This window comes from Emiliania huxleyi (assembly GCF_000372725.1).
Source record: "Emiliania huxleyi CCMP1516 unplaced genomic scaffold EMIHUscaffold_104, whole genome shotgun sequence".
NCBI lineage: Eukaryota > Haptophyta > Isochrysidales > Noelaerhabdaceae > Emiliania > Emiliania huxleyi.
Genome location: NW_005202176.1, coordinates 212,944 through 222,408, shown reverse-complemented (window position 1 = coordinate 222,408; position 9,465 = coordinate 212,944). Strand labels below are relative to the sequence as shown.

The window sequence follows — 9,465 nt, the reverse complement described above, 5'->3', positions numbered from 1 at the left end:
CCATCGCCTGGTGGCAGCAGAGGCGGCGGTGAAGCCGGGAAGGGAGGGGGGGGGGGGGGGTCGGGCGGTGCCGGGCGCGGGCTCCGTCTCTCTCGACCCTCCCTCTCCCTCTCTCCCCCGCTCCGCGCCCCTCGCCTGCGCAGTCGCGCCGTTGAGGTCGATCTGGTGGTTGCGGAACGTGACGTCCTTCCAGCCCTTGCCGCCGTTAATCGCGAAGCCGGCGTCCTCGCCCTTGAACTTGTTGTTCTTCATCGCCTCGGCGCCGACAAAGTACGACATCGCGTCCTCCGCCGTCGGGCGGAACGGGTGCTCCGTCGCCTTGGTCGGCTTGAAGAGCACGTCGGTGTGGCCGTAGCCGTACAGCTTGCCCGCCGCCTCGCCCGCCGCCGCGACGAAGTCGCCCTCCTCGGCGTACACCTTGGAGATGGAGGCGATCGAGTCCGCCCAGAGCTTCTGCGCCGCCAGCACCTCCGCCTCCGTCACCGCCGCCGGCGCCGCAACGTACGGCACCGACGAGTGGTGCAGGCAGATGCGCACGTTGCCATCCTCGCACCGCTTGTAGCCGAAGGTGTACTCGACGCGCACCTTGTCGCCCGAGGTCGCGTCGGTGAAGACGTAGTCGCCCATCGCGTGCGCCACCGGGCCGAAGAGCTCGATCTGGTGGTTGCGGAACGTGACGTCCTTCCAGCCGCGGCCGCCGTTAATCGCAAAGCCGGCGTCCTCGCCCTTGAAGGCGTCATTCTTCATCGCCTCGGCGCCGACAAAGTACGACATCGCCTCCTCGCCGGTGGCGCGGAACGGGTGGTCCGTCGCCTTGGTTGGCTTGAACAGCACATTGCCGTGGCCGTAGCCGTACAGCTTGCCAGCCGCCTCGCCCGCCGCCGCGACGAAGTCGCCCTCCTCGGCGTACACCTTGGAGATGGAGGCGATCGAGTCGGCCCAGAGCTTCTGCGCGGCGACGACCTCCGCCTCGGTCACGTCGCCATCGCCAACCTTGGCCGCCGAGGCACCCTTGCGGTCGAGGAGCGTCTTGACAAGGCCGACGGCAGCGCCGCCAACCACCGCACCGCGAACGGTCGGCGGCAGGATCATGACAGGCTGCGCAGAGCGGGCGACCGCCGGGTGGCCCACGACGGCCGTGGAGGCCACGGCGCGGCCGTGCGCCACCGGAAGTGGCGCCACGAGGGCGCTGGTCGCCACGGTGAAGAGCATCATGCTCAGCGTCTCCTTTTGGATCTGTCGACCTCGACAAGGTTCGTTCGATGGTTCCAAAAAAATTGTTTGTCTTGATGACAAGACCAAGGGTCGTGTGGGTGAACCCTGCCCAGCCCCCCTCCGTGTCGCGATGCGCTCCCCGCTCCCCTTCCCCTGTGTCCCTGATCGTCCTTACAAGATCCTGCTCGTGCAGGTGGGGACCCTGAGCCTGTCCTTCTCCCACCCCTGTTTGGCGTGCCCGTTTTATTTATTTATTTACAAGGCACGGGCAGAGGAACGAGAGAAGAATATAGGGTGGATAAAGCGCCTGTTCACGGCATGGAGGGTGAGCCACGCCGAACGTACTGAACGTAGAACCGAGCGGAAGGAAGAGGGGGAAGATGACTCCGAGGTGCGAGGAGGACGAACCAGTGGAAATCCAGTTGTCAGATGTCACGATGCACCCGAAGGGGACCCCAGCGCCGGCATCATCAGTGAAGGCACAAGTGTTCGAAGAGAGAGTGGACCTGAGCAACGACATGACTGGGTGGCAAATGATCGCAGTGGGCTGTGGGCGCGTCAGAAGTAGACTCGTCCTTGCTCGAGGAGAGCTCGATAGACTCGAGGGGCCAGGATATGCAGCGAGGAGGACGGAGCTGCGCCGAAAGGCGCAAGAAGCAGCGAGAACAAGGGACAGGCAGGCGGCGGCGGCGTCGCAGAACGAGGCAGAGGAGAGCGACGCGACAGAAGAAGAAGCGACAAGGGAAAGAACGACGAGGGTGGGACGACCGCGAGGTGGCATGAAGGTTGCAGCGAGAATCGGCGAGAGACTGCGAAGAGAGATCTAGGAAGAGGCGGACGCCCAAGGGTGGGCGACGCACGGCTAGCGCACCACACCCCTCTCCTTAAAATCCCTGTGTGGTGGCGGCGTGCCGTCCTCCCATCCCTCCCTTGGGTTGTCCGTTTTCTTTCTTTCTTTCTTGATGTCGCTGCCATCTGTGATGCCCCTATGTATTGGGACCCTGCCACTTGCTCGTGCAAGACCCCGCCACCGCGCACCGGTACTTCTCGGGGCCGCCGCCTGTTCCAACGCAGTCAGTTCCAACGGCCGCGCCCATGAGCCGGCCATCTCGGCCGGCCCAAGCCGACGAGTAAACCACGGCCGTACTTAACCCACGCGGCTCGCGCGCATCACGAGTGAACTGAAGAGATGGGAGGAGGGATGGCCAGAGGAGGTCAGGAGGTGGCCAGAGGGGATGGCCAGAGGGGATGGCCAGAGGGGTGGATCGGACAGGGCATGCGGAGAAAAAAGAAGCACGGCCCCCCCCTTAAAATCCCTGTGTGGTCAGCGGAGCTGGGAATAGGACCGCGCGTGGCGTGGAGCGGTTGAGCATCCCTCGATCCCTCCGGGGGCCCCTCTGCGCCGGGGAGGCGTTGTTGGAGGCTAGGACGCAAGCGTCCGTAGCCCCCTTTTCAAACTCGGGGCCCACTGCCCGCTCGCTCCGACCCGAATTTGGAGCGAGAAGTGAAATGAAAACTCAATCCGAGATGACCGCCCGCCGCGCGTGCCCCTCTCCCGCGAACGACGTACATAACATATGACTGGACTGGACGCGCCGCCGAACGCATCGCGGCTCAAGGAGGAGGAGGAGGAGCCGCGGCAGTCGGTGCTCCAGGAGGAGGGCTTCCAGCCCGGGACTTTGGACGCCTCCAGCCTGGCTGCCGAGGTCCACCGCGCCTCCGCACGGTACACCGTCCACGACCTGCAGGAGGAACCGGAGCCAGTCCCGGCTGAGGAGGTCCACCGCAGCTCCGAGACGTACATCGTCCACGATTTGCAGGAGCCAGAGCCGGTCCAGCAGCCTCCCAGGGTGAGAGCCCTGCCACCGTCTCCCGCTCAGTCCAAGTCCCGGCCACGCCGACCGCGACTGCCCTGCGTTGTCTGCAGGAGGAGCAGAAGCGCGAGGAGCACCGAAAGGGAGAGGCACGGCGGCACAAGGAGAATAAGGCTCGCACAACGGGCCGGCCGCGCGGCCACGATGCCAGGCCTCTCCCTCCTGAGGGCTTGGCCATGTCCGGCGACCCGACGGGATACGAGGTGGGCTTTGCGCTCGCCTAGCGCTCGCAGCAGCCGAGAGCATCTCGCCGTCAAGGCCCCGCCCCAACCCACTCGTGCGCTCCGCCCGTCTCCCACACGGCCACCACCCGCCACAGGTCCTGCTGCGTGCGGCGGTGTGGGCATGCAGCATACAGCGGACGGCGACCCTGGCTGCGTGTGGCAGCTTGGACGAGCTCTTGTCCCACATGCCCGCGGTGCTGGAGGCGCGCGGCCGGCGGTCTCTGTCGCGGCTGCGCACGCCAAAACGCCTCACCCGGCCGGCCCTTTACAGGAGCGGCGCTCCTGGCCCAAGCGGCAGCTCATCAGCCACGCCGGCGAGGGCGCTCGCCCCCGGCGCCCGCCTTGGCTCGCGGCTTAAGAGCGGCGTGTGATCCCCTTAGGCGTCGCCGATTTGGAGCGCGCGGGGGCGGCGGTGGAGGCGCTGACGCGCCTGAGGCGCGTGGCCGATTATCGCGCATCGCTCGGGCACGTCAACCCGATGGGCGACTTGCTGCTGATAGCGGTCCCGCTGGCGATGCTGCTCGTCACTGCCTTTATCGCCCTCTCCCTCGGCAATGGATGGCTCTCGCAACGCGCGGGGCGGCGGGCCTTCTACTCCTAGAGATAGCACAGCGAGATGTGTGGAATCCGCCGCGAGCGACGGGTCCCCCGCAGCAAAACTGGCCCCAGGTTTTTGGGCTTCGGTTTCGTCGCCAAGCATAGGTTTCATTTTCATAGTCGGCCGTCCTAGGACGTACGTCATTTCCGGTCTCGATTTCGGTTCTCGTGTGTATCTCCGCGCAATGGGAGTTAGCGCGCTCGTTCGCAGAGCGGCGCCTGCTAGCCGAGCGCGAATGCCTGGGTCGCTGAGCTCGCGCCGGTGGCCACGAACTGCGCGCCTCCGTGGCGACGCGTTCCGGCCACGAGCGACGTGCCGATCTGCACTTTGAGCTCGCTGGGCAGCCGCCGAGTGCGAGAGGAATTTAAACGGCCGAGCCGGCCAGGCAGCCAGGCGACTTCCCGCACCGGTCCGCGCACGTGCGGCCGCGCGTGTACGGGGCGTACACGCGCGGCCGCACATGCTCCGCCTCGACGGCCGCCTCGCGCTCGTTCGAGGTCTGCTCCGCCCGAGCAGCGAGCTCTCAGGTGCGGGCTCTCGGGGCGCCGACCAGCTGGTAGGGAGGAAGGTCGAGCGCGACGCCGCGGAGCCAGGGCAGCGCGGCCGGGGCTGGGACCGTGAGCGGCGATCGCGCTCCGAGTCGCCCAGCGACGGCAAGGCAGGACGACGCGCGACGGCCGTTGAGCGGAGGGGGCGAGCAAAAAGAGGCGCCTCCGGGCGCAAACTTCAGAGGGACTCTTATGAGTTATGCTTCGCAACGAAACCAATTCGTGCTATGAGTTTTCACGATCAGTTTGGGTATACCCCCGAGCCCAAAAACCTGGGGCCAGTTTTGCTGCGGGCGAGGAGCGGCGTGTGCCGCGCCGGGGTGTGCTGTGGGGTGTCTGGCTGAGGCTCTGCTGTGCGGGCTAGACGACGTGCAGCCAAAGCGGCCACAGGTTTTTGTACCATTGCGCGCACATGGCAGGCGCACAGCTGCGTGTTGAAACTATTAAGTTGATCGAGAGCACACGCGTGCAAGAAGAGCTGCGCTGCGCCAGTTGGCTGCAGCGCGCGATCACTCCTTCTGCGCGGGCGGCCTCAGCGAGAATGGATTCGGCCACTTGGCGTCCGGCTTCCAGATGAAGAGTATCTGTGAGCAGGCGGGAGCGGCGGTCGGGGTTTGGCTCGCTGAAGCACGCTGTCGGACTGAAGCAATCGGCACCAGCGGCACCCCAAGCACAGCGAGGCCTAGCTGGACGTGCACCGGCTTCATGGCCGACCTCGTGGCTGCCCGGGCGCCTCCGTCGTGCCTGGCCGGGCGCGAAGTGGCGAAGAGGCTTGGGTAGTCGCAGCAAGAATTCCTTGCTGGGGTGTGCCTTCAAAAAACAAAAAAAGCTATTGCCGTGGGACCGAGAGGAAGGCTAGCTCAAAAAGCAAAAGAAATTCTCGACGTGTCCTTTCGATCGATGCTCGCATTCTCTGTGCTCTCACTGCCGACGGTCGCCGCTGCGACGGTGGCCCCGAAGCACTGGGGCGCGCCGCGTTTTTCCGGGAAATCCGTCCTTGTGACCGGCGGCGACTCAGGCATTGGTCTTGCTGCTGTCGAGGCCTTCTACTATGAGTGCGCCCGGGTCATGATGATCGGTCACGATGAGGAGAAGACGCGAGCGGCTGCGGCGAATCTCACAGCGCTGCCGGCGCCGCTCGGCTGCCCGTCGGATAAGCCGGCGCCCGCGCTCAAGTGGCTTGCGATTGACGTCCGAGAGCTGAGCAGCGTTGAGACAGCAGTCGCAAGCACAATGGATGCCTTTGGCTCGCTGGATGTGGCAGTCAATAACGCCGGCTGGCCCACCACGAGCGGCTGGCCTCCACCAGATCGGCGACGACGACTTCCCATCCTACTTCAACCACTCGCTCGAAATGTCGGTCAACGTCAAGGGCACCCTGTTGTGTATGCACGCCCAGATAGCGCTCTGGCTCAAGGCGGCAAGCAAAGGCTCGACGCTCGCAATCGTCAACGTCGCCAGCGTCTGCGGCGAGGCGGCCTTCTGCGGGCCAGCCTACACCACGTCAAAGTGGGGCGAGATTGGCTTCTCCAAGCAGGCGGCATCCCACTATGCTGGGAAGGGGATTCGCGTCAATGTCCTCGCCCCCGGTCCGGTCAATACGCCGATGCTGCGCGGTGGTCTGGCCGAGGACGACCCTCGCTGGCTGGCGAGGAAGTTCATTATCGAGAAGAGCGTGCCGATGGGCCGCATCGCCGAGCCGTGGGAGATGGCGGGGCCGGTGACTTTTCTCTCCAGCGACGCATCCAGCTACGTGACCGGGGTGGTGGTGACTGCCGACGGCGGAATGGTCAACCACTGATGTCCACAAAGGGTGTGGAATCGTCGAGTCGCTAACCTCCCTTGTTACCTGGCGGCTCGCGGACGCGCTTCGGCGCGGCGCACGATTGCGCTCTAATCGCATTCTGTTCATTAATCGCGCCGCGTTTTCACGGTTCTTCTGGTTCTGCTGCATGTTCTGCTGCTTCTCTCTCGTCTCTGTGTGTAGTGACTAGTGTGTGTCTCTCCGTCGGCGTCGCGACGAGTAGTGACTAGTGTGTCTAGTGACGCGGTTTCCGCGCCGTCGACGGCACGCCCGGCCCCCGCGGCTCCTCTCGTGACTCGTGTACACCGCCGCTCAACAGGCCTTGTCAACACGGTTTAGTACCTCCCAAATACAGATTACAGTACGTACAATGCTACACAATACAATCTACACCACCAGGCACCACCAGGCGTGGTATATCACAAAAAGCTCTCTCTCAGTCGCCTGCCTCTCCGTGCCTGTCCGCCGTGGCCGCTCCGCCATCCGGCTGGGGGGCACGCCTCGCCGCAAATAAGCGCAAGCCCTCTCGGAACTCGCTCTCGCCGAGCCCTTGGGGCGTGCGCACTCCGATCACGCCCTGCTGCGTGTCGGCCTCCTTGCAGCGCCCTGTCACCTGCCCCACGTGGTCGCCCCAGTTGCAGTCGTCGAAGAAGAGCATCCGGTCGAACCGCACGCCCGTCGCCTCGCGCAGCAGCGGGAAGTGGGTCGCCCACTTTTGCGGCGACAGCGGGGCCTGCCTCCCAATCATGTTGACGTCGCGCCCGTCCCAGTCGCGCATGAGCAGGCTCCACACGCTCACCCCCGGCAGCACCTCGAGCATGCCAAGCGCGGCGCGCCCCACCCGCTCCGCAAAGCGCGTATTCGCGGACGACGCGAGAGCCACCCGCATGCCGGGGAAGTTGCCGTCGGCGTGCTCCTGCAGCGCGATGAGCGCGCCCCGGTGCAGGCTGATCCGGTCGCCGCCGCTCAGCACGCCAACGACGCCCTCGCCTCGCCCGTTGAGGTCGCCTCGGACCTCGTCGCGTCCCGGCTCCGGCACCTGCACCATCTCAAACATCTCCTTGTCCCACAGGCAGGCGTCCAGGTCGAAGACGCACAGGTCCGGTAGTACGGCCACCGCGGCCATGCGCACCGACCCAGCGCGGGAGGAGCCTCCCGCAGCAGCGGCGGCCTGCTGGGGAGGGGATGGAGCTGCGGCCTGCGGCTCGGCCGACTCCTGACCGGGCGGCGCCGGATTGCACATCGCGTCGAGCAGGCTTATGCCGTCCTCCCTCTCCTCCTCCATCGGCAGACCCTCGTCGGTCGCTGGGCCTCGCTTCTCCGGATCTAGAGCCCGCTCAAAGCGATAGCCAAAGTCGAACGTGGCGCTGGCAGCGGACGCCGCCTGGTGCGGCAGGCACACGATCGCCGGCAGGACGGCACGCCGCGCTGCGGTGGGCCGAAGCGCGAGCGCGGTTGGCAGATGCACGAGCGCAAGCAGTGCCGGGCTGTACAACATCGGGGAGGGTAGCCCCACAGCCGACTCTCGAGGGATCTCGAGTTGCGCTCCCTGCTGCTCGGTGTACGAAGTCCGTTCAAAAAGCACGGCGTTCTCCACACTTTCTTGCTCCCCGCGCGCGCGCACACTTACATTTGCCACACAACGCTCAACGGTGCGGGGGTGCCGGGTGGGGGTGCGCCGCGTCGGCTCCCGGGAGACGCCGCGCGCCCGCTTCCCAAGGTGATCTCTCGAGAGCCGCTCTCCCCCCGCATCTCCCCCTCGCGGCCGCCCCGCCCGGGAACCGCAACCAGGTACTGGCGGACCGGCGCCGAGCACATGGCCCGCACGCCCCCCCCCCCCCCCCCTCTTCTCCGGCCCAACTTCCGGCCCCGGAAGGAATCACAACAAAATTGGCGGGGACGGGACCGGCAGCCTCCCCCGCCGCCGACTGTCTCAAAATGAGATAGGTCGCGGCTCGGTCTCGCACGGAGGACATGTGCTCCAACGGTGCTCTTGCTAAGAGTGCTGCCTCTCACGCGCCGGGCAGCGGGGAGGGGATGAGGAGCCCGAGCCGCTCGGCGGTCCGCCGCGCCTCCTCCAGCGAGATCATCTCCACCAGCTCCCCGTCACGCAGCCGCACCGCCCGCCGCCCGTCCGCCAGCCACCGGACAGCCTCGCCGACGGGGGCATCCTGCATGAAGACGACCGCATCCACGTCGCCGCTGGCGAACCGGAAGACGCCGCGCCCCTCCTTCTTATCCGCCTTCCACTCGCCGTCGTAGACGTCGCCGTTGGCGAGCCGGTAGACGCCGCGCCCCTCCTGCTTACCCGCCTTGAACTCGCCGTCGTAGACGTCGCCATCGGCGAACCGGGCAACGCCGCGCCCCTCCTTCATATTCGCTTTCCACTCGCCCTCGTAGATGTTCCCATTGGCTAACCGATAGACACCGCGTCCTTCCTTCTGACCCGCCTTCCACTCGCCATCGTAGACATCGCCCCAGGCGTACTGCATGACGCCTCGCCCGTCGAACTTGTTCGCCTTGAACTCGCCCTCATAGACGTTGCCGTCGGCGTACCTTCCAACACCGCACCCCTCGGCCTCACCCGCCGCGCTGCGCTCGCCCTGATACTCTCCCGCAACCCCCTCGCCCGAGGCATTCATCGCGCTGCCCACCTTGGCAGCGTAGTCACGGTACAGCTGGACGACCACCGGCTTGTCGCCCTTGCCCGTAAACGTGGCCTCCTGAATCGCTGTGATCACGCGCTCGTTCCGCGGCCCCATCCCCTCGTCGGCGCGGTCCTCCATCTCTGCCACACGGGGCCCCTCGCCGTCGATCTCCATCACCTTGGGCGGCAGCCGCTCTTCCAGCAGCTTGCCCAGTCCTGGGAAGTAGGCGAGGCGCGCGAGCGCCTCGGTGCTCACCGCGCTCTCAAACGTCGTCCACCTGCCAGCGGAGGAGGGGGGCGGGGGGCGGGGGGGGCGGGGGGGGGGGGGGGAATGCATGGGGATGGAATGTGGGGTGGGTGTTTTTTTTTGGCCGGGGGGGGGGGGGGGTAACCAAAAAAAAAAACTTTGGGGGGGGGGTTGGGGAATTTTCCAAGCCCCATCCGGGGGGGGGGGGGGGAAAGGAAAGGTAAAAACTTTTTGGAAGAAGGAAGGGGGGGGGGCCCCCCCCCCCCCCAAAGAAAAAAAGGGGCCCCTTTTTAAAAAAAAAAAAAGGG

The 9,465-nt window shown here is 65.9% G+C and overlaps 6 protein-coding genes across 6 annotated transcripts in view; 2 read left to right on the top strand and 4 right to left on the bottom strand.

Annotated features, from left to right (window-relative positions):
• The window catches only part of EMIHUDRAFT_439617 (hypothetical protein), a 1,962-nt gene extending 718 nt beyond the window's left edge, over positions 1 to 1,244 (bottom strand). The window contains exon 1 of the mRNA XM_005792910.1: positions 134 to 1,244. Within this exon, the coding sequence (XP_005792967.1) occupies positions 134 to 1,215 (1,082 nt within the window). The 5' untranslated portion in view covers positions 1,216 to 1,244. The remainder of the gene's footprint in view (positions 1 to 133) is intronic.
• A 1,548-nt stretch (positions 1,245 to 2,792) lies between these two features.
• Positions 2,793 to 3,914, top strand: EMIHUDRAFT_222635 (hypothetical protein; the record flags this gene model as incomplete). Its single annotated transcript, XM_005792909.1, has 4 exons — positions 2,793 to 3,065; positions 3,143 to 3,292; positions 3,409 to 3,469; positions 3,694 to 3,914. The coding sequence occupies 4 exons, from the start codon at positions 2,793 to 2,795 to the stop codon at positions 3,912 to 3,914; spliced, it is 705 nt and encodes a 234-aa protein (XP_005792966.1).
• Positions 3,915 to 5,346: 1,432 nt separating this feature from the next.
• EMIHUDRAFT_360959 (putative short chain dehyodrogenase) lies at positions 5,347 to 6,632 on the top strand. Its single transcript, XM_005792908.1, is given in 3 exon segments — positions 5,347 to 6,534; positions 6,546 to 6,569; positions 6,594 to 6,632. 1 exon segment carries the CDS (start codon positions 5,847 to 5,849, stop codon positions 6,258 to 6,260), a length of 414 nt encoding a protein of 137 aa, XP_005792965.1. The 5' UTR covers positions 5,347 to 5,846; the 3' UTR covers positions 6,261 to 6,534; positions 6,546 to 6,569; positions 6,594 to 6,632.
• Positions 6,633 to 6,699: 67 nt separating this feature from the next.
• Positions 6,700 to 7,761, bottom strand: EMIHUDRAFT_222631 (hypothetical protein; the record flags this gene model as incomplete). Its single annotated transcript, XM_005792907.1, has 1 exon — positions 6,700 to 7,761. The coding sequence occupies one exon, from the start codon at positions 7,759 to 7,761 to the stop codon at positions 6,700 to 6,702; it is 1,062 nt and encodes a 353-aa protein (XP_005792964.1).
• Positions 7,762 to 8,482: 721 nt separating this feature from the next.
• Positions 8,483 to 8,836, bottom strand: EMIHUDRAFT_48122 (hypothetical protein; the record flags this gene model as incomplete). The annotated part of the gene is made up of 1 exon (XM_005792906.1): positions 8,483 to 8,836. A coding segment is annotated over one exon (354 nt), but the record flags the coding sequence as incomplete, so codon positions are not given.
• A 162-nt stretch (positions 8,837 to 8,998) lies between these two features.
• Positions 8,999 to 9,465, bottom strand: part of EMIHUDRAFT_360958 (hypothetical protein) — a gene marked incomplete at both ends in the record, with an annotated part of 1,789 nt that continues 1,322 nt past the window's right edge. The window contains one exon of the mRNA XM_005792905.1: positions 8,999 to 9,188. Within this exon, the coding sequence (XP_005792962.1) occupies positions 8,999 to 9,188 (190 nt within the window). The remainder of the gene's footprint in view (positions 9,189 to 9,465) is intronic.